Source organism: Diadema antillarum, unplaced genomic scaffold, assembly GCF_040938485.1.
Source record: "Diadema antillarum isolate AM-2024a unplaced genomic scaffold, OU_Dant_1.0 scf00000166, whole genome shotgun sequence".
NCBI lineage: Eukaryota > Metazoa > Echinodermata > Echinoidea > Diadematoida > Diadematidae > Diadema > Diadema antillarum.
Genome location: NW_027271055.1, coordinates 896,522 through 923,901, shown reverse-complemented (window position 1 = coordinate 923,901; position 27,380 = coordinate 896,522). Strand labels below are relative to the sequence as shown.

At 39.1% G+C, this 27,380-nt stretch overlaps 1 protein-coding gene across 1 annotated transcript in view; it reads right to left on the bottom strand.

Annotated features, from left to right (window-relative positions):
• Positions 1–265: 265 nt before the first annotated feature.
• LOC139722494 (sorting nexin-14-like) overlaps positions 266–27,380 on the bottom strand; it is a 70,547-nt gene continuing 43,432 nt past the window's right edge. Inside the window, exons 24-32 of the mRNA XM_071633783.1 lie at positions 15,788–15,858; positions 12,307–12,352; positions 10,998–11,127; positions 10,124–10,217; positions 9,251–9,321; positions 8,000–8,095; positions 7,357–7,448; positions 1,057–1,113; positions 266–310 (exon numbers count right to left, since the gene is read on the bottom strand). Of these exons, the coding sequence (XP_071489884.1) occupies positions 266–310; positions 1,057–1,113; positions 7,357–7,448; positions 8,000–8,095; positions 9,251–9,321; positions 10,124–10,217; positions 10,998–11,127; positions 12,307–12,352; positions 15,788–15,858 (702 nt within the window). The remainder of the gene's footprint in view (positions 311–1,056; positions 1,114–7,356; positions 7,449–7,999; positions 8,096–9,250; positions 9,322–10,123; positions 10,218–10,997; positions 11,128–12,306; positions 12,353–15,787; positions 15,859–27,380) is intronic.

Here is a 27,380-nt window from a genome sequence, read left to right as displayed (position 1 = left end):
TTCCAATGTGAGACACAAAGATTGTCGATCCCTGTAAATTAGCTCTTGTGAGAAATGAGATCCATCAGAGGTGGTAGATGTGCAAGAATCCCAGTGGGCCAGATCGTGGGTGCCAGGGTTTTTCAGACAGAATATGAGTGATGACCTTCTGGAATGGGTCTCCCGTATAATGAGTTCCAAGTCTAGTGGACCAAAGTCTGTGGCACAAGTTCCAACCGGCGATGGTCCTAGCTTGGGGCCTAGTCTTGTCTTCCAGCCTTTGGCATTAGTAGTGATCCTCCTGGTAGTCTTCCAGCCCGTCACTCTCAAACTGAAAAAAAACCCCCAGAAACATCAAAACATTGTGGCCAGACAGTTTTGATGATGATATTTCGCTTACCACTGATCGATTTAGATGCTAAGACACTTTGTATTAGGTGCGGTACAAATGTTAATTATTATTATTATTATAATCATCATTGAAAAAGTATTCTTGTCTCAATCTATACCTCTAGCACCATAATACATTAATACACCTCACCATCAAAAAAGTGAAAAATGGATATGAACACATAAGAACATAGCCTAATGCCTTTGAAATACAAAAAAAAAAAGAAGACTAGCAGACTTTTCTAATGATCTGCATGACACTATAGCATGTAAAATTTTTCAAACAGCAACAACAAAAGAACAAACAAAAACACACAAGAGCAACAGGCAGAAAGTGAAACTGTATGATCATTAACTATCATTAACATTGTAACATTGCCCTGCATATTACACTACAAGAAAATTCATTAAATGTAATTCAAATATACAATGCTTACCAAGTTTTGATAAATAATGGTCTAATGTATGACAAGGACTTACACTTGTACATAAAATTTGCCCCTTAATGTGAATAAAGAAGTTAATTATGCCCATACACACATACACTAGTCATAAACACAATTATTTGTTTGACAGAGGAATTGGTGAAAATTCAACTTTGATGCTTCATCATTTGGTTAAAAAGAAGCTTGAAACTTCAAATGGTACCACACGACACATATCTTACATAATATTGACATCACTTACATCTGATAACTCTGGAAAGACCTCTTTGATGATAATATCCAGTAGGGTGTAGGAAAGCTGAAGGGGAGGAGAAAAGGAAGTCACTAGACTGAACTCAGCTGATACGGTTGGCCTTTCCTGTCTTTTAAAATCATTTATGCCTCCGCCAACGAAGTAGATGGAGGCATTATGTTTTCGGGTCGTCCGTCCGTCCGTCCGTCCGTCCGTCCGTCCCGTTTTGTTTTTGTTGATATCTCAAGAACCGTGAGGTGGTTTTGCATCAAACTTGGTATGAGGGTATATCCTGGGGGGATAATACTTTGTTTGGATTTTAGGGTCACGGGGTCAAAGGTCAAAGGTCACGGGTTATTTTGTGAAAAAAAGGTTGAAATTTCATGTTTTTCTCCATATCTCGCAAGTGGTTCAAGGTATCTTCATGGAACTTAGTATATATGCATGTACCGATGGGCAGTGATTATCTAGGGAAGTTGGGGGTCATGGGTCAAAGGTCAGGGGGTCAAAGGTCAAGGTCAACTCCTCAAAATACATTGTATCACTGCTTTCCTTATATTTATGCAATGCCTGAAGGATTTTTTTAAAACTCGATGTATGCATGTATAACCCAATATATATTCTGTGGGAAGTTTCTTGCCAAAAGGTCAAAGGTCAAAAGGTCAAAGGTCAAGTGAAAGTGCTAAATTGCACTTCTTTCTCCATATCTCAAAAGTAACTCAAGGTATTATCATGAAACTTACATATTTATGCATGTTCAACCTAACAGTGATTCTCTTTGGAACTGTGAGGTCAAAGGTCAAAGGCCAGGTTTAGCTAATACTATTTTACCATTTGATACTGAAATTATACTTTTTCTCAATACCTTGAAAATTACTCAATGCATAAACTTATAAAAGGGTCAAAAGTTAAGTAAAAATCATCAGTTCCCCCAAATACCTGCACTCTGACGTTTTAATCATTCATCCAATTGAACCTAGTTCTAGGAAAGTGAACATTCAGCACATTTGTGGCAAACCTGTCATTTAAATATTTTGCCAATTGTGTGAAACTTTCATCACACATTGTCAAGACATTGTACTATAGACCTATTAGGAGAACCATGCATTATGGCGGAGGCATACACCAGTCGCCGTAGCGACATTTCTAGTTTTTCATAAATTGCCTTTGAACCGCGAAAATAATGCATGAATATAAAAAACATAACAGGCAAAAACAATGTACAGTGGAAACTCGATATAACGAGATGGTCGGGACCGAGTCATTTTCCTCGTTATAGCCGATATCTCGTTATATCAGTAGGCATAAAAGAAGGCATAAAATAATGACATTAATTTGCACATGTGGGACTACCCATCATATTTCAATCAATACTGAAAACTTGATATTGTGTGTGAGGGAATTACTCACCTTTATGGGTAAGAAGATGTTTTTGCACAGGAAATCCAATATGAAGAATGTGTTTCTTATTAATTGTAGATGTTTGAATTTGTGAATTTATATAGCTTGCGATTGTATCAAGATCGTCTGTGGATTGGTATGTGGTTATCGTATGGGTTTGTGTTGTGTGGAAAGCTTGAATATGGTCTGCACAATGCTGTGTGTGTGACACATTCTGTATGTACATTATGACTGTGTGTGTGTGAAGACGGGGAATTCCCTAAGTAGAAGGCCAATCACAGCATCAGATTGCCTCACACCTGCTAAACGTCATGATGATGTCATGTATGCATATGACCGTCCCACCACTATCTGCATGTACCAGTGTGCGTGCACACACACACTTCACACGTACAACATGCAGTGCTAGCTGGAGTGCATTGAAGAAAATGATTATGTGTGTACAAGACAGTTTTTGGCGCATCAAGCTTTACACTCTCGGAAGATGATAGCACATACAGGCGAAGTAAAGCTTTACCGAAGGCATTTTGCTTTACCTCGCTATAGCAGGTTTGATTTACTATGTTTTTCTTTGTTTGGAAGTCACAAAATTTATCTCGTTATAGCAGTTATTTCGTTATAGCCGATCTCGCTATAAGAGTAGCATTTTACATAGACTTGTGTGGAAGGAAATTTGGGACCGAGAAAATTTCCTCGTTATAACCGATATCTCGTTATAGCAGTGTTCGTTATACCGAGTTTCCCCTGTACCAAAATACTTCTCTCCAAAAAAAAAAAAAAAAAAAAAAAAAAAAAAAATCAAGCCATGCCAACATTGGATTGCATGCAACCAGTAATGATTGTAGGTCTAGCACGGGGTATAGGCCATAATGTAGTGATATCTGGGGCATGAAAACATGCTAGTATAGCACTTCAAATGCAAAACACACTACTTTTTGTCTCGCCCACCGGAGGTGAAGGCGAGACTAAGGGATCCAAATGGCGTCCGTCCGTCGTCCGTCACAAATGTTAAAGTTTACCTGCAAGACTCTCTTATGATGCATAACTTGGCAACTGTTACAGCAATGGCAGCCACACTTGGGTGATAGAAGCACTAGGGGTATCTTCATGTTATGGTGTTGTCGGAGGTCATGTGATGATGTCAAAGGTCATTTGAGGTCATATATTAAAGAGTATGTGCAAGACTCTCTTTTCTATGTTAAAGTTTACCTGCAAGACTCTCTTCTGACAAATAACTTCACATAAGTTACTTGGATTACAACCTAACTTGGGTCATAGATGCAATGGGGGTACCTTCATGTTATGGCGCCGTTGGAGGTCACAGGATAAGGTCAAAGGTCATTTGAGGTCATACGTTAAAGTTTATTTGCAAGACTCTCTTATCACACGTAGCTCGACACATGTTGCTACAATGGCAATCAAACTTGGGTGATGGATGCACTGGGGGTACCTTCATGTTATGGCGCCATAAGAGGTCACAGGATAAGGTCAAAGGTCATTTGAGGTCATACGTTAAAGTCTACTTGCAAGACTCTCTTATCACACGTAACTCAGCACATGTTGCTACAATGGCAATCAAACTTGGGTGATGGTAGATGTCTCTTGGGAAGTTGAAGGTAACCACAAGGTCAAAGGTTACAGACGGGGGTCAACGAACTTTTAGGGTCCAATGTTAAAGACCTAATAAAATGCTGGCAAAATGTTTTAATATGCAAAAGAAATGTAAAATATATGTCATGATTATCAATGTAAATATGTTGTCAGTGTCGTTCCGGTTTTTATCGCTTCTAGAAACTCCCCCAAATAACACATTTTTGGAGGACCCCGTTGCAGCTTTTGCGAAAAAGATAGTCACGTGACCAACACCCCTGAACCGATTGATGACGTATAAGCACGGAGTTGTGCTCAGTTAGCAGACGCCGCTCAGCACAAGCACTCAGATTACTAGCTTGGTACACGCGCGTACACGATAGCTAGCCCATCGTTTTTCCCATAGGTTTAACACGCGCCATGCCCCAATCTGTGCCGTCTTTAAAAAAAACGCCTCCCGGTCGACCCACTGACTGGTCGACATGTACGCATTACCACGTACATTATCACGAAGTTAGCTTGCACAGATACCTGGCACCTCGAGCATAATGTCTTCCCCTATATGGGTAAACTTCGACATTGATGATGATGATGAAGACTGCAGCTCTGACGATAGCGGAGAAGAAGAGGAGGCACATGAAGTTGAAGGGGAAGATGGGGAGGGAGAGGCAGCCGATGAACCAGAACGTTATCGTGGGGCTGCACCTTACCGATATGAACCAGCTGCATCTCCCCCGCTGCCAGTGCAAGAGCGTATGAACATGGCACCAAGCCCGAGAAGAGACCTCATTGAAACGATCGCCTGGGAAATACAGAGTGGTATGTCTGGTATGCCCCCATATAGTTTAACCTTAGAAAGGATAAACTGTATTCTACATGATTGACATTGTAAGTTGTAACTGTTTGTCTAGTAAGTAGATTAGAAGAACAGGCCCAGCTCGCTCACAAAGTGAGCGGCTACTTCGGCCGCAGCAAGCAAGCGGGAGCGTCCCGGCCGTGGCCTGGCCCGTCGGCCGGCGCTTACAAGTTGAATTACCAGTAGTAGTCTAGTAGTAGATCTAGTAGCAGTCTACTAGTAGTTATAGTAGTCTACTAGTAGTAGTAGTCTACTAGTACTACTACTAGTAGTAGTACTATTACCACTACGGCACTAGGTCTAGTAGACTAGTAAGTAGTAATAGCAGAATCTTTGGTAGTAGTACAGAGGCTACACTCTAACGCCTATAACGGTTAGGGGGATATGTTGTTACAGGGTGGGTCGTGGCTCAAAAAAAAAAAGGCCTAACCAGTTTCCCATAGTCAGTTTCTGCAATATTTGTTATCAGTAATTTAGATGCGCCATTTTCTAAGAAAAACGATACCAAGAATTATCGTCAATTTTGGTCGAGTAGTTTTTGTTTTATGCTAAAAATCATACTGTGGAAGGAAGCCCAAACGCCGTGCTTATATACCGATGAATGCCACGGTGGGGCTGGATTCACGAGTAGGTCTAGGCCTATAAGCAGGCGAGTCGCCGTAGTATAGTACAGACACGCAGTGGTGGTGGTGCTATCGTGAAATAGGCCCCACCGAAGTGCGCGTGCACCGTACCCGTGCATTTATAGCAAGCAAGGGTAGGTCCTCCTTGGGTTTAGGGTTAGGTAGGGTTGTATTTATGGTTGAATTGGCCGTTAAATTAGTCGAGGGCCATATTATGAAGTCATTTTCGCCGCATTCACGAGTATTCACTGTGGAAGGCAGCCCCACCGCCGTGCTTACCTACCGAGATGAACGCCACACGGTGGGGCTGAAACAGGCGAGTCGCCGTAGTATTACTATTAGTACAGACACGCAGTGGTGGGGCCTATTTCACGAGTTTGCCGAAAATAATGGATATCCAAGCGTACCACAGTTGTAATCTGTATTACTGGCAGTATCAAATCCGATACAGTTCATTAAATATTCTTTTGTCTAAAGGCTTAGCCAATGACAATAGTGCAGCGCAGCACCTGCTATGCGCTTGCTAGCTCGCTCCCCCGCCAGCGCTAGCCAGTGCAGTCGCCAGCCGGCTGTCGCTGCGCTGCGCTAGCATAGCCTTGCCAGCTCGCTGGCTACGGCTAGACTGGTCGTGAACGACTCCGTTCTTAGACGTCATCACAATTTAGAAGTGATAGTGCGCCGCATGCGGTGAAAGTATAGCAAGTTTTCCAAAACCGAGGAAATTGCATCCATTATGTTAACAAATATAGAACAAAATCCAGAACAGTAAAAAACCCCGCACAACCATAGAATTACTTAGAATTTGACATTTAATATTATTACATCATTGAGAAAAAAATGCCTAAATCATTTTATTAGGTCTTTAAGTTTTTAGGGCGCATTTCGTTTATGGCTCATAACTTTTGATTCCTTTGTTCGTTTGTGACCAAACTTGGATGGAAGATGTCCCTTGGGGAGGTGAAGGTCGTTACAAGGTCAAAGGTCACAGACAGGGGTCAACAAACTTTTAGGGCCCAATGTTATGTTTTTAGGGTGCGTTTTGATTTTTGCTCATAACTTTTGATCCCTATGTCCATTTGTGACCAAACTTGGACGGTAGATGTCCCTTGGGAAGTTAAAGGTCATCACAAGGTCAAAGGTCACAAAGGGGTCAACAAATTTTTAGGGCCCAATGTTAAGTTTTTATGGCACGTTTCGATTATGGCTCATTACTTTTGATCCCTTTGTCCGTTTGTGACCAAACTTGGATGGTAAATGTCCCTTAGGGTGTTGAAGGTCACCACAAGGTCAAAGGTCATAAGCAGGTCAATTAACTTCTGGGAGTTATAAAAAATATTAATTCCTTGTACGCGAATGGGCGAGACACAATTTGGCGATTGCCTTGTTTATGTACAGGTGAGAATCACCGAGTAAAAAACATTCACTACATATTAAGCAAAATGAACATCAGTAAAACTTTAACAAATGGAGAGTTTCTCAACTTTTAGGCCAAAAGTGTTGCCACTTTGTGGTACTCTCTTTCAAAACTTTTCAATACTACAACTTTTATTGTGTCTGATTTTTACCCCAAATTTTTACTGATCTACTCTGATTTTTTTTTCTCTGTTTTCATGCAATTCAACATGATAAGATGAAATTCCCCTTCCATATCAAATTATTATCATTACCCATTAATGCTTTTTTCTCATGATCTTGCTTGTTAAAGTGTCCAATATCATAGGGACTCCATAAGTTGTATGTACAATCACAAGAAACATAAAATTATTACAATTATCATTTCAATATCACTGACATCATCTATGTCATTTATCACGCAGACTGATGGACAGGTGAACTTACTTGTTTGTTGAGCTTTGGGTACTGCAGAGCATCAAACACCAGTTTGCAGCCATCATAGAATTTTTCCTCACCGAGGATCTTTGGTACCACGCCTGGAGTCAACCCGAAAGAACAGCATTTGACATAGCATGTATTTCAACTTAAAAATGACTTCTTCTTTTTTTTAATTCTCTTCACATTTTCCTAACCACTATGCGTGTGACATCACAAACTGTAGTAGTCTTCTCATCCATCCAGCAGTGACTGCACATAAACTTTACAAATTCATATCTTTTGAACGGATTGTCTGACTTTCCTCACAGTTTCCCCTGATTTGTTCTACTAACATTGCTGCATTCACTTAATCCATATGTACATGAAGATGAGCTCGTCCTTCAATGGCTGGTGAGCACTTCACAAATTATGCAGTCGTTACACTGTACGTCCAACACAGATAACCCTCTTGCTACAAACCCTGTTCCAAATGCTGTACAGAGTTATGATTATTGTCAAACTCTATACATCTCTGTGTCACATTACATTTCCAAGCTGTATCCTACTGAGTGTGAACACTGACATGAAGAAGCAATAGGGACATTGATGCAAAATAACTGAGGAGAGTTCACATCCGAATTTAGTTCCTCTATTCCTTTCTTGGTCTCACCTGGAAAGAATTTCAGCATCTCCTGGAAGGCAAAATCTTTCCGTTCCTGTTTCTGAGCGTCTGTCCTTGGAGGGTCCTCATCGAAGAAGAGAACATCTGGACAGAGAAGACATGTAGACTGGACATTAGGGGACTGACCAAACAGGACATCTAAAGTAATTCTATGAAACAATCAGCTTGGGATGATACACTATGTGTGTAGTATGTACAGTGTGGTACAATACTTCTCAGTGAATTTATAGCTGAATAACTATTTAAGGAATAACAGATTACTCTGACTTGGACTTCAATGTTGTATAATCAAATATGTATTTTATAGAAAGAAATATGATCTACATTATTCAAGTGAGGAGCTATTTCTGTAAGACATATTCATATATTATAATGCCTGTGTTACAGACTGTTGAAAATAACCCAAAACAATCATTTTATTTTTGCTATATGAACCATTTTTTTTTTTGAACAACACCATACTAAACTAAACTAAAATATGATATCAGATCTAACCAGCCAAGCTTTTCACACTCCTAAACTGAGCAATGAGATAATTTGCAGTAGAAAAGTGCTAAATAAAGACTTGAAGCAGGAAGGTAGGGAGGGTGCATTGGAGAGTTGTGTAGAGGACTGGAGATGAATAGGGAATGGAAGGCTGGATGGATGGATGGATGATGCATTGATACATAGATGGATGGATGGATGGATGGATGGATGGATGGATGGAGGGATGGAGGGATGGATGAAGGGCTGGACAGAGGACTGGACTAATGGATAGATAGTGGGATGGATGGATAGGGATGGAAAATGGGTGAAGGGTAGAATGGATGGTGGGTGGGCTGAATGGAGGAATGATGGAGGGATGATGAGTGGATGGACAGATAGATGAATAAAGGGATGGATGGATAAATGGATGTAAGGCTGGATATATGGAGATGGATGGTTGGATGGAGGGATGGCTGAAGGGAAGAATGGAAGGATGGATGGATAGATGGATGGATGGATGGATGGATGGATGGATGGATGGATGGACGGATGGATGGACAGATAGATGGATGGATGGGTGGATGGATAGAAGTAATGATGGAGGGATGGACGCATGCATGTATGGATGTAAAGATGTATGGAGGGAGGGCTTGAGGGCTGCTATGGATAGATTGATGGCTGAATGGAAGGATGTTGTGGTATTACAGGTGTGTTTTGGGGCAGGAAGGAGGCAAAGGATTTGACAGGGCAGGATGAGATGCAGTTTCTTACCTCTCAGGAGATGGATGAGGTGTTCCAGCATCTGTTCACTCTTCACCATGTTCACCTTGGTGTTCAGGTAGCTAGGAAAAAAAAACCACACCAAACAGGTAGAAAACAAGCTTGCAGATTTCTTATCCACTCATGTCAACTTTATTACATATACAAAATAAATCAAGAACTATCAGAGCAAGTTGTCTTTTACTGTGTCACTATGGGAACCTCACATCACCAGATTGAATTATTCAAAAGAATCAAAATACTTAAAAAGAGTATCGCTTTGTGGAGAAAGTGCTTCCATATTTATTTATACCTTTATTTATTTTTTGTCTGATTGTTATCGATGACTTTAGTTTGTGTTCTGTATTTTCTGCAGCAAGATATCCTGTTCAATCTTTATTTCAATAGGTCAAGCATGATCAAGGGCAGTTGGTGGTACCATTATGATAGCAGGTTACAGACTCAATACCATAGCAGGTTACAGACTCAAATTCCAGCCTGGTTCCTTCTTTCTCAGTTGTTTTATTGCATAAAGATCTGGCACATGACTTCACTTTGAATATGGAGAGAGGCAATAAAAACTCTAACATCTATAATCTGAATACACGTATATTTCACATTAAAAAGTCACTTTGTGTCCTTATCTGTTGGAGTAGAAAGGTAAGAGCACATGACTACTATTCTAGTCAACATAGATTTAATCAACTGCCTCATCATTATGGCTCCATTTATCAAAAGTCCCTACACCTTTAGCTAAACCATCTACCCACAATCCCTAATTGCTTCTGCTATACTACAAGGACCAAACACCATATTTGAATATCCACTTGCAAGTCCTTTACAAGCACTGGCCTGAGACTTTGACCCTGGCCTGATCTAACTCACTGGTCTAGATATGTTTCCAGAGTCTTTCCGAAGATCTTGGAGAAAGTCACGATGGCTTGATGGATCCAGACGGGAACCTCGAAAACAGAACGGGCTGAGGGAAAATTGTCATTAAAAACAGAACTTTATTAGCTTCCTATCGTCACAAACACATTCATTTCTGTACAATCATGGCAAAATGACATTTTATTATTATTATTTTTTTCAATCTGATCAAGACATTTTGCGTGCCTTCATAACAAGCCAGATCATTTCACACTGCCCAATCCTCCCAGTCATATATTCACAAAGAGAGGGATCACTGTCTAAAGATCTGTGATCATTGAGTGTTATTTCTTCAAACACACTATAGAAAAATTCTTAATAGTCATTATCAAGAACTACCACTCTCACATGAAAGTATACCTTCCGTTCTTTTAGCAACTACACTCCTGATGTACCACAGTAAATAATGTTCTAATCACAAAAGATTGGAATCATATCTGGGAAGTGAGTGGATGTGTCATGAGTGTTAAGTAGTTGGCAATAGGCTAATGAGAGACTGGAGACTTGGCAGGTTTTCCAATGGGTCAAACAGGACTACGGAGACTTATCCAAATAAAGGACAATTCCTGACCAATTAAAAGTCAGTCTAAAATGAGGAGAAAAATTGTATAAGCAAATTTGGATCAAAATCTGATAAAGATTATAATAAGAAATTAAAGATGAAATTGTGAAATTTTTTCCAACTTTTAAAATTGCGGAGTATTCTAACTTTTCACTGTTTTTACTTAATATCAAATATTACCCTTCCCTTTACAATTAACTTTGAACCGGCCCAGAAATTCCCCTTCAAGGGCAAACTCTGGAGGATTGGTTTTGAGTCAAGTCTTACCGATGTAAAGGATGTACTGGAGGATCCCACTGAGCTGTAGGTAGTGGGCCTCTGGGTTGGGCCAGGGCTCCTTGAGGCTAGGACGGTCCAGTTCCTGGCTTGCATTGTTCTCAAACAGTGGACTACCAAGCTGTGGGGGAAGGATGGCAGGAGAAACATAGGGTTAATATATTTGTGTAGGAAACTGAATAAGAATGGTAAAATTCAAAGATTAAAAAGATTTTTCTTTTTTTCATGAACCTTTTGTCTGTTTATTTGCCTTGTCTTCTTTCTTTTTTCTTTGTCAGTATTGCACTGTGTAAACATACAGGTGTATTTGTAATATTTCAATATTCTTAACAAAGTGTATACAGTGCACTCCCGTTACAACAAACACGGTAATAACGAAATTTTGTTATAACGAAGTAAAACTTATGGTCCTAAAATTATCGCCTAAAGTCTATGGTACAAAATTCGCTTATAACAAACACGGTTATAGCGAAATTTTCGTTATAACGAAGTCTTTTCTGAGCACCATTGACAAAGAAAAACAAAAGAAATATGCTCCACTATAATGAAATGCTAATAGCTATCAAAAATACGTAGCGGAACAAGGCATCTACAACGTCTCTGCATAGGCGAACACGTCACATCACTGTGTGTTCGCTTGGTGTGTCACGCACAGTTTCCGAGGGGAACTTGCGTTATTGAAATACAATAATCTGAAATTGATTAACTATTTGTTTTATTGTTCACATAGCTTTCCAGTGTATGACGAGTATTCAACAAACAGAATATCATATATGCGTGGCTTCCTTGTTTTCGTTATATATTGTATTTGTTCGGTTAATAATGAAATTTCGTTATAATGAAAGAAAACTGCCGGTCCCGAGCATTTCGTTATAACGGGAGTGCACTGTACATGTAAGTGTACTTTTTACTCATCACCATATCACTCTGGTTCTTGCTCATTGTTTTGCACATTTTGGTCACATGACTTATTCGGCCATGCATTTGATTATTTCTTACCGCTCTAATCTTTTATTTTAGTATCACTTTTTACTTATGTAGATATCACATCTTGTTTGTTTCTACATGTTCAATCACTTTCTCTTTTGTTGCTGTTGTATTATGTGATTTTTATTTGCAATATGTGCTATTTGTAACAGGGCTCACTTGAAAAGCAGGCCCTTGGACCATGAACGTGACTACACCTGTTCACTTTTTAAATAAAACTGAATCAATCAATCAATCAATCAATCAATCAATCAATCAATCCAATACAATAAATAAATAATTACCGCATGAACTGAGATATTGAATAGCTCACCATTTCAGTGACTGTTTGGTCTGGATCTTGATGCTCATCATCAGATCTGAAAATAAGCAAGTAAAGAAGGAATAGACCAGATATCTAATAGTGATAATGTTTTAAAACATAAGCAGAACATATGTGACCGGCGACAACGGTTTCAGGCAAAAGTCGGGAATTTTGAAAATTCATTTTTTCACTGAATCACATTGGCCATTTCCTAAGCTTTGCATTGATATAAAACACTTGTATTCTTCAGCACCATAAGTGGGCATACAAAGAGAAATAAAATGCACTTTTTAAGTTGTTAGCCTGACAAAATTGCGAGAAAACAGGCTTTGAAGATTCACCTCTTTCTCAAAGACAATGTCCGAGCGGCGATGCGAGGGGAGAATCACCCATCCGTACGATGGTGCCAATCGATGTTAAGCCCGGCCTCTAGCAACCACATCGCCTTCTGATTGGCTCACTGAGAGAGTCAAATTTCCCGGGCACCTTCCTCGGAGCTCAGCGTATGGAGCCGAAAAACAATGCATTTCGCTCGGTTTTGTTTACCAGTACGTCTTTCAAGATGGCGAATACGATAATTGCACATATGGTGTACATGTACATGACGTGCATGGTGCACGTATTACGCAATGGCATCCACACGCCATGACTGTGTGCATATGTAACAGGAGCGGTGGCGAATCCACACATTTACAAATCGCGTTTTCATTGTGGTTGATTTGTCTTTATCATTGGCGACCCTTTTGCTTAAATTAAAACAAAACAAAAAAAAACCAAACACGACTCGTTAGTTTGGTGCGATTTTGATGTGTAGTATTTGAATATACAATGTAATTGGTCACATGTGACCGCTCCTTTCCTCTTATCTGCCTTCCATTGAGTCAGTCTGCTGTCATAATCTTTACTACATGTACAAGTAGACAAATTGAGAATATTTAGTTTTCTTTTCACACGATTATGTCATGCTACACGATTTTTGTTTCACTTCCGTTGTCGAACATTGCGTTAGAATAGTTTGGACAGAAAGCCAAACGAAGAGCACGCACTACAGAGCGAGCGTATAAACCACTATAGCAAGAACAATGGAGCATGTAATCGTGCACGCGTGGACAAAGCATTCCCCACACGCTGCAACTGGTGTCTCCGAAAGCCGAATTATGTAAATGTATGCGACGCACCAGCCAATCGCATGCGAGACCATGCGCCGTAGCAACACTGGGGATATTGGCGCGGCATTCGAAAGAAGCTCAAAACTGACGAGTGTGATCCAACATAGGGTGCTTAAAATTCCATTTTTGATAGGAAAAACTTAGTCTTATGCTATGAAATTTAGTGTAGATGTAGAAAACATATCAAAGATTCGATTTCTGCAAAAAACCTAAATCGACAAAAACAATAGTCAAAATCTTTGTACCCCCTTAGAAGGGAATTCGCTCTTGCGACTTTTGCCTGAAACCGTTGTCGTGGGTCACATAGTGTAAATGTACAAATGTTTGTGGTGCATTAATTTTCACGCATTTCACGCTACTATTGGCTAGCACAAATTCTAAACCTGCGAAATTATCTCACAATTTCATCTGTACATTTTGAATGGGTTGACAACTGTGCAGTGCAAACTGGAGAACCTGCCAATATGTTGTTGTGCCACTCAGCGCAAAAAAAACCAAACAATCATTTGAAAATATGGATGTTTACAGTATCCAGAGTATTCACGCAAACAAAATAGCAAAGACTATGAAATGAGGGTAATATAATCTAAAATTCCCAATGCCCTTCTCAAGAGCCCTTACGATTATCAAAACAGTTGGTTTAAGTTGCTATGCAATGATGCTGGACTCATGTTTGCATCCAAATTTTCATCATTGTTTGGCTCATAAGGCCCACTAAACTTTCGACTACGTTTCTGTACACCCGAGGAAATATGAAGTAATGTTCAGGACAAGGAATGTAATGTCCACAATTTTTTTGTTAAATTTCCTTGCAGCTGTAAATGCTCATTAATGTAAACAAGAGACCCGGGGGTCACGCGCTCACCTGAGTATCGCAATTTCACCTTCCATGCATTCTTGCACACTCTTACCTGAGAACATTGGAAATCTAGGTCTGCATATGGATCCCCCCCCCCCCCCCTCAACTCCGGGGGGGGGGGGGGGAGGCAGCCCTGGATCTGCAATGAACAAACTTGGAACTAAAGTCATCAATGTACAAACTCATTGTATTAACTTTTCTTTATCATTTCTGGTTCTAGAGTAGAAAATTTTAAATATTCCTCAATGTGGGGGGGGGGGGGGGGCAGCCCTAGGGGCCCCCAAGAGGGACATGGTGCCCATTTGAAGGAATTGAGATTCTATTTCCCCTAGGGATGCTACCTGCTAAGTTTGGTCAAAGTTCATCATGAGGTTTTCAAGAAGAAGATGAACATGTACAATTCAAGCACCATTACAGCTGTAGGACTTCTCCCCATCCCCTCTCCTGGGTCCCAAGGGGGGGGGGGGGGGGGGGGGGGGCACCCCTGATTCCGCCAACCCCATGAACAAACTTAAAACTACAGTCATCAATGTACTAACTCATAGTATTATCTAAGCCCTATCACTTCTGGTTCTAGAGAAGATTTTCAAAGATTCCTTAATTTTAGGGGGTTTGGGCCCCCCTGGGGGGTCCCAGGTGGGCCATGGTGCCCATTTGAACAATTGAGATCCTATCCCCCTAGGGATGCTACCTACCAAGTTTGGTGAAAATCAGACATGGCGATCTCAAAGTGAAGATGAAAATGTACAATTTAGGCCCCATTAGGACCCCTCCCCACCCCCCTCCCCTGGGTCCCAAGGGGGGGGGGGCACCCCTGATTCCCCCATGAACAAACTTGAAACTACAGTCATCAATGTACTTACTCATAGTATCAACTAAGCCCTATCACTTCTGGTTCTAAAGAAGAAGATTTTTAAAGATTCCTTAATTTTAGGGTGTTTGGGGCCTCCTGGGGCCCCCCAGGTGGGCCATGGTGCCCATTTGAACAAATTGAGATCCTATCCCCCTAGGGATGCTACCTGCCAAGTTTGGTGAAAATCGGTCATGGGGTTCTCAAGAAGAAGATGAAAATGTAAAAAGTTTACGCACAACGCCCGACGGACGACGCATGACGGACGCCGGACAAAGAGCGATCGCAATAGCTCACTTGAGCCTTCGGCTCAGGTGAGCTAAAATCCTGCTATTTGGCAAACTTGCTACTAATTGCTGTGGAAAAAAAGGTCTTTTCATATTTTTTCCATAAATTCTAATTTTTTATCACATGACGGTGACTGCAATAACTGCGCATACAGCCTTTTCTTGTCTCCCCACTCCCCACTGAACTAGTGTTAGTATTACTGGCACATGAAGAACTTGCAGATGGTTTGTTCAACACCGTTTGACATGCACGCCATTGTAAAGTCCCTTGGCTCTTCAGAACGTCCAATTTTTTCTTGACACGATTTAAAGGCTAAAATCTCACCTGGGCTTTGGCTTTGGTGACTCCACTGAGGCAAGGAATGTGGCAAGGAAAGGTTCTAAATGCTGCCCTCTCTGTTGGGTGATGAACAGTAAAGGTAATAGAAATTGCAATGAATAAATCACAGCAGGAATCATGATCTTTACTCCCTGGAAAGTATGCAATAGTCTAGCGAAGAAGAAACATGCTTTTTCATCACACTTCATTTCAACAAGAAGCAAGCGATACATAAACCAGAGAGAGTCAATCTATTAAATACTCATGGACAAAGAGCATCACAATCCAACAATGAATTACTTCATAAAAGAACAAGCAGAACAGTTCTGTAATTACCCCACTGAGATGAGTCCAGAGAAGAGTATATGTGGGCAAGCATCTATGGGAAATGTGTGTTGTAGCAAAATCAAGCCACCCTCAATGGGTTAAACCTTATATTACAAATGCTCTGGGCCCTGTTTTATCAAAAGATAAATTTAACTTTAAGTCAAAATAATCTATAATTAACCTCTCAAATCAACTCTAAGTCCACTAATCTATGATTAACTTCCAAATCCACTTGAAGTCCGTCTTATCAAGACACCCAGAGTTGACATCAACTCCAACTTCTCAAAAAATCAACACATAAGTTTAGTAGGCCTGTAGGTCAATTCCAGCGTAACGGACATGACATTCAGACCACTTTTTTGTGATTCAAACCATCAGACAGTGAAATTGGGAGTCTCCAAAAGATTCTAATTGAGTTTATCAGACACATTTAAGTATATGTAATGTACACAGAAAATTTCATGGAAATTTATCAAGTGGTTGTTGAGAAATTGCATTTTTAGCGAGCGTAACGGACATGACACTAAATGGACAAGGCATTTTGATCTACTTACCATTATGAAAATTCCTGTGAATTTTTGGATAAGATGCAGCTGGTTTTGGTCTTGATTAAACCTTTAGGTCATGCTTTACTCATAAAGTCCTAATTTAGAGTAGTTTTACTGTTCATTCTTTTTTAATAGTTTAAAATATTGCGTAACGGACATGACACTTCGAGTGTAACGGACATGACAGTTTTGTCCACTTTTTGTAAGCTAAGAGAATTTTTTTATTACAAGGTATAGCATATATTCAATTGTTGGCATAGTAAGGTTAGAACATAGGGACACACATCATAACTGCAATCATGTAATATTTCTTATATTTATATCATTTTACGGGGGTTAGTCTTTGTATATATTTACAAAACAAAGAAATATAAAACAAATTCGCCCCTGCACCAGCTAGCTACAATTAGTGACAAATTTCCAGTTACTACCACCCACCATAGCAAAATAGGACATATTACTATCTTATACTATGGTTATTTTTTTCTTAGTGGCCTAATATTTGATACTTAGTATTATACACTAGCGTAACGGACATGACACTCTTGTAAGGTGAACCATATTTTCACTTCTTTGTTTCAAAATAAAAAGATTAAAATAATTGCACACTGCTAACTACATTATGTTCTTGAACAAAACATCAAAAAGTCCTTTTATTGCAGGTTTCAGTGATCTAACAGCTACTCTAAAGCACATGGAGTACAATGCCCAGAGTACCACAATGGCATACACAACAGAGAAGACCATGTCTCCATATCTGCGGATAGGCAAAGAAAACAGAACGAACCAGATCTGTATGAAATAAAAAGTTTGAATACAACATCATTAAAATGCACTCTGGATTGCATCAACTTTTATGCAATGAAACAGGACCACAAAACTGTTTGGTACCATTATCAAATTAGTGTTATCATCTGAAAGAAATAAGGTATGTAAATTTCATTTCTGCAAAGTTCTTTCATTTGGCATTAATGTCATCCTTGGAGTAGAATCATCCTCTGTTATCCAATCTTCAGTAGACTATTGTAAAAACTTCCACTGCTAGTACCAGTACTTGCTATCATTGTCAACAAATGCTTTCTTTTCTTGGCTAGAAGTGAATGATCAAGCCCCTTTTTTTCTGAGAATTTTCACAACATATAATCCATTTCCATGTAGAGTGGTCACCTGGGCAACAAAGTATTTCCTGTTTTCGTCACGGCAAATTCAACTCGTTCAAATTGTATAATCATCTTATTGCTTGCTTAGGCACTTCTTAGGCTTGCCAGAGTGGTGTACTGGTTACATTATTCTCATCAGCTTGTGAGTAGGACTTTTTGAAATACTGGATGCTTTCCATAACAACTGGTTGTAAATGATTATACAGTGTACCTTTCAGTGGATAAACATCTTCTCATAGCATCTCAAAATTGTGCTTTTTGTACGATGCTGTGTGCTGTCATATACACCGGTATATCCCTTGGCATAGAGGTACATCTAGTTTAGTTATTGATGAAATGTATAGGCAGCATTCAGACCGACTTTCTCTGACGATAGAGCTACATGTACTGTCAACACGCTTAATAAAGCAAACAATTCCATTCTCAGCCCTCTTGGCAAGTGATATCTCATTAACGTGCTACTGAAGGTGTGGATTTATAGAGTCATAGAGATGAGAGAGGTATGTATGGATGCAGCACAACCTTTAAAAAAAATTATGGGGCAACACCATCATTGAAGACATTGATGCTGGTGACATTTGGATTCTTTGCTGTTGTATCATCAGTGATCATGTTCATTGGATGCACGAGGATCCATTTGTGCAGGAGTTCCTAGCTGTTGTGTTGACTCCATGGCGGACAATGTACTTATAATGCAGAAAGTGCTCATTTTAAGTATTGAAGGGAAGGCCAACAGTGAAAACTTCATTGTCTAAATACTCCTTGGAATGACAGCTGCTGTTTATCAGTCAGGATTACAAGAGGTGGGAATGGATCAAACCAGTGTAACAGGGTAGCAAGATTATCTAAAATCAACAGTCTTCCAGTGGCAGAAAGCAAAGTCTGCTTGTTTTTGTTTTATTGAGTGATGTGCAGACTTAATTATTTACTCAAGTATAAAAATGTCCTACTATCCTCAAGCAATTAAAACTAATCACCACCCTGTTTCACTGGGCCACAGTGTTATTTCTGCCACTTGTCTAATATCAGGTGTCATGTCCGTTACGCAAAGTGTCATGTCCGTTACGTCATTTACAGGAAAACTAGAAGTGGTATAGAAAAGTGGTTTTCACACATGCAAGGGGATTCAATTCTAACATAGAAAATGAATTTGCAGCAACTTTACACTAATTTCCTCTTGGCTATGAAAACTTATAGTAAAAAACGTAACGGACATGACGCTTCAAATGTTATAGAAATCACACAACTTTGAGGATCGATGGGTCAAAAAATGATGAATGCTAAGGAAGTTGGTTGTGATTTTCCATTGATATATATACACTGGACTATAATTTAAAAGCTGAACAAGGCCTCTGGGACATATCTGGCCTTCTTGAGAGACAGGAACACTGAACTCTTTAAAAATAGCCAAATTTTTGCGTCATTGCAACACATCATACAGTATTTTCATTGACTGAGAAAAATACAAAATTTTGTAATGACAAAGATGCGACTAGTGAAAAATGAAAATATATATGTTACTTTCTTAGAATATTTGAGAACTAAAGTGAAACTCAAAACTTCATTTTTTCACCAAAGTGAACATTTCTCATGGAATTGCCCTGTACAGAAAATAAAGAGTTTAATTCTATAGCACCGAGTAAGACAGTAACTTGAGATCTATAAAGTTAGGCTAACCAGTAACAGGCCTATTCGTTCCGCGAGTCGATTGTACTTACCGTAAACACGTACTGCAGATTAGAGCGTCTATTAGAGTCTAGAATTTCGACATGTTGATGTATGCAGACTCGCGATCTATTCTTTACAAAGCCGATCTGCGCCGTAGAGGTAAAAACAAGCTACTGTAGTCACCACACTCTCACAAGTTTCCATAATCCTACACGTTAACACACAGGACTTCAGCCTATTGAATTAAGACTTGGACAGTCAGTTACTGTACGTTTGTAAATCCATGTCAATGAATACTCGAGTGTTTAATCGAATCCTAAGTAGTGTGCGGAAACTTTACGGTACGCGCATACACAGATTTTCGTTGAGCTCGAGATGTGCTAGATCTATCGACCTACTTTCTTCAATAACAATGCAAAACGGCGTATTTTGCGGTTCTGTTGCAAACTTAAATACTTCTAATTCAGCGGCTGTCTGTAGTGCTAATAATACTGCGTCGCACTAGCAGACTACGCTTCCGTGGCCATGGCAAACAATCATGTTTTTGTTGTTTGTTTTGCATAAAGTATTGTATTGTTTTTAAGCAGACAGTACCGGAAACCAGCCTCGTCCAGTGTTTTTTGTTTTGACTAAATCAATAAGTAAGTCATGGTGATCACCTATAACTGTAATCGACTGTTAAGTCTCTTCGTAAAACGGAAACTTGCAGTTGATTTAAAGTTATAGCGGACTTCAAGTTGGATAAAGTTAGCGTTGATTTCACAATCAACGCTAACTTTATCTTGATAAAACAGGGCCCTGGTCTGTCTACAAGTTACACAAAGCGAATATTCTTTCAGTTGGGAGTAGAAATTAACAACATGTATGTTTTCAATACCAATATGTTGACATTGATTCAAACTTGAAACATTTTGCTCTAATACTCGAAGGAGCAAATGCTGCTGTGCTTTTACCTTCTAGAGTGGAATTTAGAAACGTGACTTCAAGGATTTAAATGAGAATGAAACTTACATACATGTTTATGTGGATTGAAAGAATGCAGCAATGTTTATTACCCATTGAGTACAAGTCCCAAGTATACTCGGGAAGGTGTCTATGGGATATGTGTGTTGTAGCAAAATCAGTCTGTCCTCAACGAGTTAATGGTAAAACACATCCATGAAGTTTGAAGATAACTGGACACTCTGTTCAAAAGACATGAATTTTTAAAGTTCTTACCTCCTATGACGATAGGGAAACAATTATTCATTTGTCTCACGAAGAAGATCGTAGAAAGGTGTACGACGTTTCGCTCGCTACTGCTGAGCTTCGTCAGGTACAATAAGACACGTTGGTGCGTGCACGCAAGTTATAGCGTGTATGCGGACGTGGTAGTGGGCCCGTGGCCGCCGGAGCCGGGTCGGGCAGTGCGCCACACTGTGTCCGCTGTATGCTGCGTTCATGCGGACCTAGTTGGCAGCACGTTTCCTCCCCCAGCGGGGCGAGCAGTGCGCCATCCTGTGGCTGCTGTTTACAGTGTGTATGCGGACCTAGTTGGCAGCACGTCGCCCCCCGGGGCGGGCCGGGTAGTGAGTCCTCCTGCGTCCGTTGACTGCCGTCACGATTCGGTGGCTTTGGTTTGTGCATAGTGTGGTGGTGCATGCGAATGCAACGCATCCATGACTCGGGTAACTCTATGCCGACGTCCCTGTTGAGGTTGTCCTTACTGAGTCGTATATGGATGGCTTCCTTCACTCTACGAGTGTACCAGTGTCGTGCTGTGTCCATGCACTTCACGCCTTTCCAGTCTGGTTGGTGTTGGGCATTCCATGCATGCTCTGCTGCTGCAGATGCCTCTGTTTTGCAGTTAGTGACGTCTCGGCGGTGTCCGGATAACCTTTCCCCTACCGGTCTGCCGGTTTCCCCGATGTAGCTCATCCCACAGTCTCTGCAGCGTATACGGTAGATCACTCCGTCTTTCCTGAGGGGAGGTACCGGGTCTTTGGCTCGAACCAGGGGTAAATTGGCACCTCGTCTAAACCCACCCTGTCCACTGTCCACCTAGTCTAATGCCATCTCGTCTAAACCCACTTCGTCTACTACCAACTCGTCTACCAACCATTTTGTCTATATGCCAATTAGTCTAATTGTCATTTCGTCTACTAGCCATTTTATCTATAGTCCAATTTGTCTAAGTCACATTTCGTCTAACACCCATTATGTCTATTGACCATTTCGTCTATTAATCATTAGGTCTATGAATAAAATAGTCTACAGTTCATTTTGTCTAATAGCCAATTAGTCTACAACCACCTTGTCTAATAGTCAATTAGTCTAATAACCAGTCAGTCTACTCCCAACTCGTCTACTCCCAATTGGTCTACTCCCAACTCGTCTACACCCAACTCGTCTACTCCCAATTGGTCTACTCCCAACTCGTCTACTCCCAATTGGTCTACTCCCAACTCGTCTACTCCCAACTAGTCTACACCCAACTCGTCTACACCCAACTCGTCTACTGCCAACTCGTCTACTACCAACTAGTCTACTCCCAACTGGTCTACTACTAGTTATAGTTTTTTTTTTTTGTTATTTAAGTCTACTTCATCCAGTTTCTTTTTTCCCAGTGAAATAGGTTGAACACTCTTGGTGCCCCATTTGAATTTTAAATTTTTATGTTCTAATTATGACACTTTTTTTAGGAAAAAAGATAATGTCACAGTGTGAAAAACTTGCTGTGTTATTTTTGTGGTGGATGTGTAATTTATATCAGAAGCAATCATGCAGCATTTATATGTCCAAACTCCAACACTCCATCCATTCAACTTTGATACACAATCATAAGTATGGTAAAAATGAAAATGAACACTTTAGAAGTACATTATCAGTATTCTTTATTCTGTCTGCCACGTACTGATGTATGTAAACGGTTAAATGCACAAAAAAGGTTGAAACATATGCACAAAAATATGATTCATGTACAATATATAGCTACTACTGAGATGAATAATTTACTAGCCTGCAATGTACTCAATACACGTTTCGCGAGGAACCTAACGAAGTCCACGCGCATGCGTACAAAAACCAGCCAGCACACTGATAGTCTTTGCTCAAGTGACACAATTGGCAATTTAAAAAAAAAAAATCGCATCCCGCCAAGATCGCTGCATGCATGCATGCACGCGCATGGAGGTTAGTTTGCAGGCACAAACCCTTGTTGGTCGTAATAGGAGTCTGCATGTGCCAAGACTAATTATACACGTACCACTGCACTGCAGCCTCTCCCAACAAGGGTTTGTACAGACTTCTAAAATCAGTTTCTCACGGTGAAAATCAAACTCCACCCATGTGATTGGTTGCTTTCCAATGTCCATCACCATCTCTTGGGACTTGTCTGGCAGCACCCAGTAACTGGATAATTAGAAAGGCAGATTAGGCAGATATCACCAGTCCATGGGTGAAATAAAAACAACACTGGTCAGACCAGGGAGGTGACCTCCCTGGTCAGACAACCCTTATACCAGTGCACCAAATTCCAAGGGGTGTATCAGGTGACCTTTTCTTCCTACTCTGCACAGTAGTCCGTATTGTCATCTTTCCCCCTTAATCTGGCTCTTCTGTAAACCATGGAGTAACATATTATGCAGATATATGTGGATTCATTCACGTGTAAACCATGAAATGACTAAAATGTAATGAGATATTTTGGGGGCATTATTTACTATTCTGAACAAGATTTCAAGGCATGTTATAACTTTTTGCAACAATTCATGAGATTCCCCTTATCAAAAGAGCATACATATTATTCTAAGAGACGAAAATCAAATTTGAGATGGTCGAGATATCCCGAAACAGAGTGGTCCTAATGAAATGTGGGAAATTTCTTTTATATGGACCACCTTGCTTTACTTTGTTTTTGGATATTTCCAAATCCGACTTTCATCAAATAGAATTTTAACTTCTGTTTGATAATGATATCTCGACGACTCGAGTAGTTTCTATCTTGCAAAATGTCAAAAGCTGAATCATCATCTCAACCAAAATTACCATCCTTTAACATCTACTTGTTTTCTTTTTCTCGCTGGTATACTGTGTACTCATGGGCCCTAACACAAACCTAGGTTCATTGTAAGTGTATACCAACCTAGTGTATATGACAATCTAAAATTGATACCCTTGAATTTCATTATGTGTAGGTTCTGAATGAAACCTTAATTTTGAGAAAATCAATGCTGAAAAGCAAAGAACAGTTCTTGTGCCTATGCAGGAACCAGACCCAGAAAAACATTTTACTTCTAAGAGGTTTTCTACTTCCAGGAGGAATTTTTAATAAGTGGAGTCAGAGATGGTCTTCTGTATAACTTCTATCCCTAGTTTGATCTCTCTCCTAGTAAGTTCCGACAGTGTTTCAAATTCACTGTAAATTCCTCCCTATTCATTGGTCTGATAAAACAATACATTTCCAGAGTGAATGTATGTATCCATACATCTTTTAAAACTTGTGATACTGATAGATATCAATGTAAAATCTCCTGGATGCTGCAGTTGATCATAACTTGCAATTGATTGCAATTCTCTATTCTATACTAGTTAAAATCATTTGCTGGTTGCCATCAATTTTTTTCCATCTTTATTAATTGCAAAACACTGAAAGAGCTAATACTTAGTTGTTATGTGTTCACTCAAAATGAGTTGAATCTACTGTGTCATAGCTGTAATAATCTAATTAAGTGCTTTTTGGAAATGAACCTGCAGTATGTTGGCAACAACGTAATATTTGTCACTGTCGTCCAATGTTTTGCCATGATTTACAACATCACTCATATTTTTTTGAATCATTTACAATTTTGTGGATCAAACTTTTTGCTCAGTTGTATTTTTGGATTTGAGTTGCAATTTGGGAATTATGACCACTCTATAGTTGGCCTAATGTTATTTGTTTTGTTTGTTTGATAGATACTTTATTTTCTGCAAATCAATATACATAAACTGAATAATCGTGAACATGGGAAATATACAAAGTATATTTGAAACAGAGTCGTTTGACTTGCATAAACAATGATATAAAAGGAAATTAATGATATTACAGTATGCATGTCTATGCAGCTGGGATTACAATAACAATATTATATTTAGGAAATGATAATGCAGAGGGCCGCCATTGTAAGCATTGCTTGAAAAGATGGCCGGCCCGAGGAAAAGGTAGGTAGGTAAATTGGTAAACAATACAAATTCTGCTGCGAGGATAGCAGGGGAAAATAAACTCTGGTGTGTGAAGGTGGTGAATGTGCGTGCGAGTGCTTGAGAGTGCACAGGGGCAGATAGGCTGGGATTTGGAATGATAAAATTGGTTTGCTGGAAGAGGGAATGACTTACGATGTTGCTACTATCGGGAGACCAACATAAGTCATATAAATTATTCGGGCTTAATTCGTATTTGAAGTATACTGTGATAAAATATGCTTCTTTAAATTTGCTTTGAATGAAAACAAGGAGGCACACTGTTTCAACTCTTCAGGAAGAGTGTTCCATGTATCCGGACCGTGATGTCTAATCGACTTTTGACAACACTTAGATATGATACATATAGAATTTTCAATATGCCTCTTTCCATTAAACAATATTTTTATGGATAAATACAAAATCACATGAACTGACCTACACTTTGTATCTCCCTCGATTTTTGAGCATTAGACTTGAAATTTGGCACATGACATTGAGGCCGCCATTGTAGAATTTTAGCTTTTGTCATTGTCAACAGTGTTTGCCATGGTAGCAGCATTTTCATTAAAAAAAACATACAAAATTTTGTGGAACAAACTGCTCACTTTTTGAACAATTGATTTGCAAGTTGAGAGACTATAATGATCACTCTTGCTATTTCATTTTAGCAAGACAGTTGTGTGTGTGTGTGTGTGTGTGTGCGTGTGTGTGTGTGGTTTTCAGTCTGTCTGTTGCCATGACATGAGTATTATCTTACAATTACAGAATTATGTGGATTGATCTAACTCCCTCACTTATTGAGCATTAGAATTGAAATGTCGCATATATGTGGCCGCTACTGTAAAGTGAAGACATGCAAACTTCATCTCTTGTCATTGCTGGTCAATGTATTGACGTGATAACAGCATTTTTTTTAAATTAAACATCATACAAATTGTTAGTTGATTTTTAATAGCTAAACCCAGCAGTTTGTAGGATTTGACTTGAGATTTGACACATAATACCAATACAAATTCAATTGCTCAAAGTATTTCTTTCGTCAATATCAAACAATGGGATCCCATGGCAACATCCTTTTTCTATATCATAATTATATATAATTATATATATATATATAAAGAAAAGTAACAAAGCTGCAACAAAGTTCATGCTGTATTCACCAACGGTTTATTTCTTCACACAAATTTTCGAGCGTCTCGCCGCCCTTTCTCAAGTGTTGATACTGTTGAAGAAATAAACCGTTGGTGAATACAGCATGAACTTTGTTGCAGCTTTGTTACTTTTCTTTTTATCTTGCCAACACGTGGACTACCTTATCAACACACACACACATATATATATATATATATATATATATATATATATATATATATATATATATTAGAGCTTACTCCCTCAGTCTTTGAACATTTGATTTGATATTCGGTACATGTGACCACTATATAGCATGTTGATACTTAAATTCAATCTTTGGAGTATGGAAAATCCGTGTTGCCATTGTAACGGCATTTTTCATTAAAAAATATTCACTTCTTTCGTCAGGGACAGACAGTATTTGCCACAGAAATAATTAACTTTTTGAATAAAAATCAATCAAACAAAAACATTGCTTACGCTATTTTCCTCAGTTTTGAGAATGTTGTTATAGCTTTAGATTTAGCACATTTTGGTAAACCATTATAGATTTTAGATATGCATATTGAAAAACACATCTTTGTCAATGTTAAATAACGCATTGCCATGGTAGCAACTTTTTTATTTCTGATAAAAAGCATACAGAAGCATTGTGTATTGACCTAACTCCCTCAGTTTGAGGTCCATGGGGTATTAATCACATTTAGTGATAGTTCTAGTCTGTATTGCATGTATTGTTGCTGCCAGTCCTCTGTGGTACATTCTTATTATTTTCTGAGCAACACATTTTTGCTTGTTTGTTTACATTTCAATGAACTTCTGTTGTTGTTTTTGAAAGAAATGAAGGTAGGCTATTGTTCTTTAAACTGTAATATTCTCTGTTAAAAAAAAAAATGGGCGTATATTCCTTGGCAATGTAGCCCACATTATGTGTGGGACCTTGATATTTTGACCTGGCTATAGAAACTTCAAAAATTCATAACTTTTTCTTTTTCTAATTTTGCTCAAACTGTCACTGATATGTTCTAATAATGTTGCTGAATTCTCTCAATCCACATGATTTCAACGTGAACTTGCGCAGTACTTACTTTTACGATATCATCAAAACATATCTAATCTCTTTTCTGTTACTCCCCAAATTAGCCAAAAGCATTACAACATATATAATACTACAGTTATCAGGGTCATGGCTTTATGACAACATAAAACTGTTTAATTGAAATATCAAACAATCGCAAAAAATATTTTGATGATATCGTAAAAGTCAAGTTCACATTGAAATACATGTGGATTGAGAGAATTCAGCAACATTATTAGAACAATAAACACATCAGTGACCGTTTGAGGAAAGTTAGATAAAGAGCAAGTTATAACTTCAAAAATTCATAACTTTGTTATTAGGCTCTATAATATTATCCACATTATTCGTAAGATACATGAACGCGTATATTTATTGACTAATTCAGCTAAAACAGTTTGAATGCATGACAATTATAAATTTGACATTGGTGTCAGATTTTTACTTGAATGGATTGATCCAGGTTATAGCTAATCTTATAT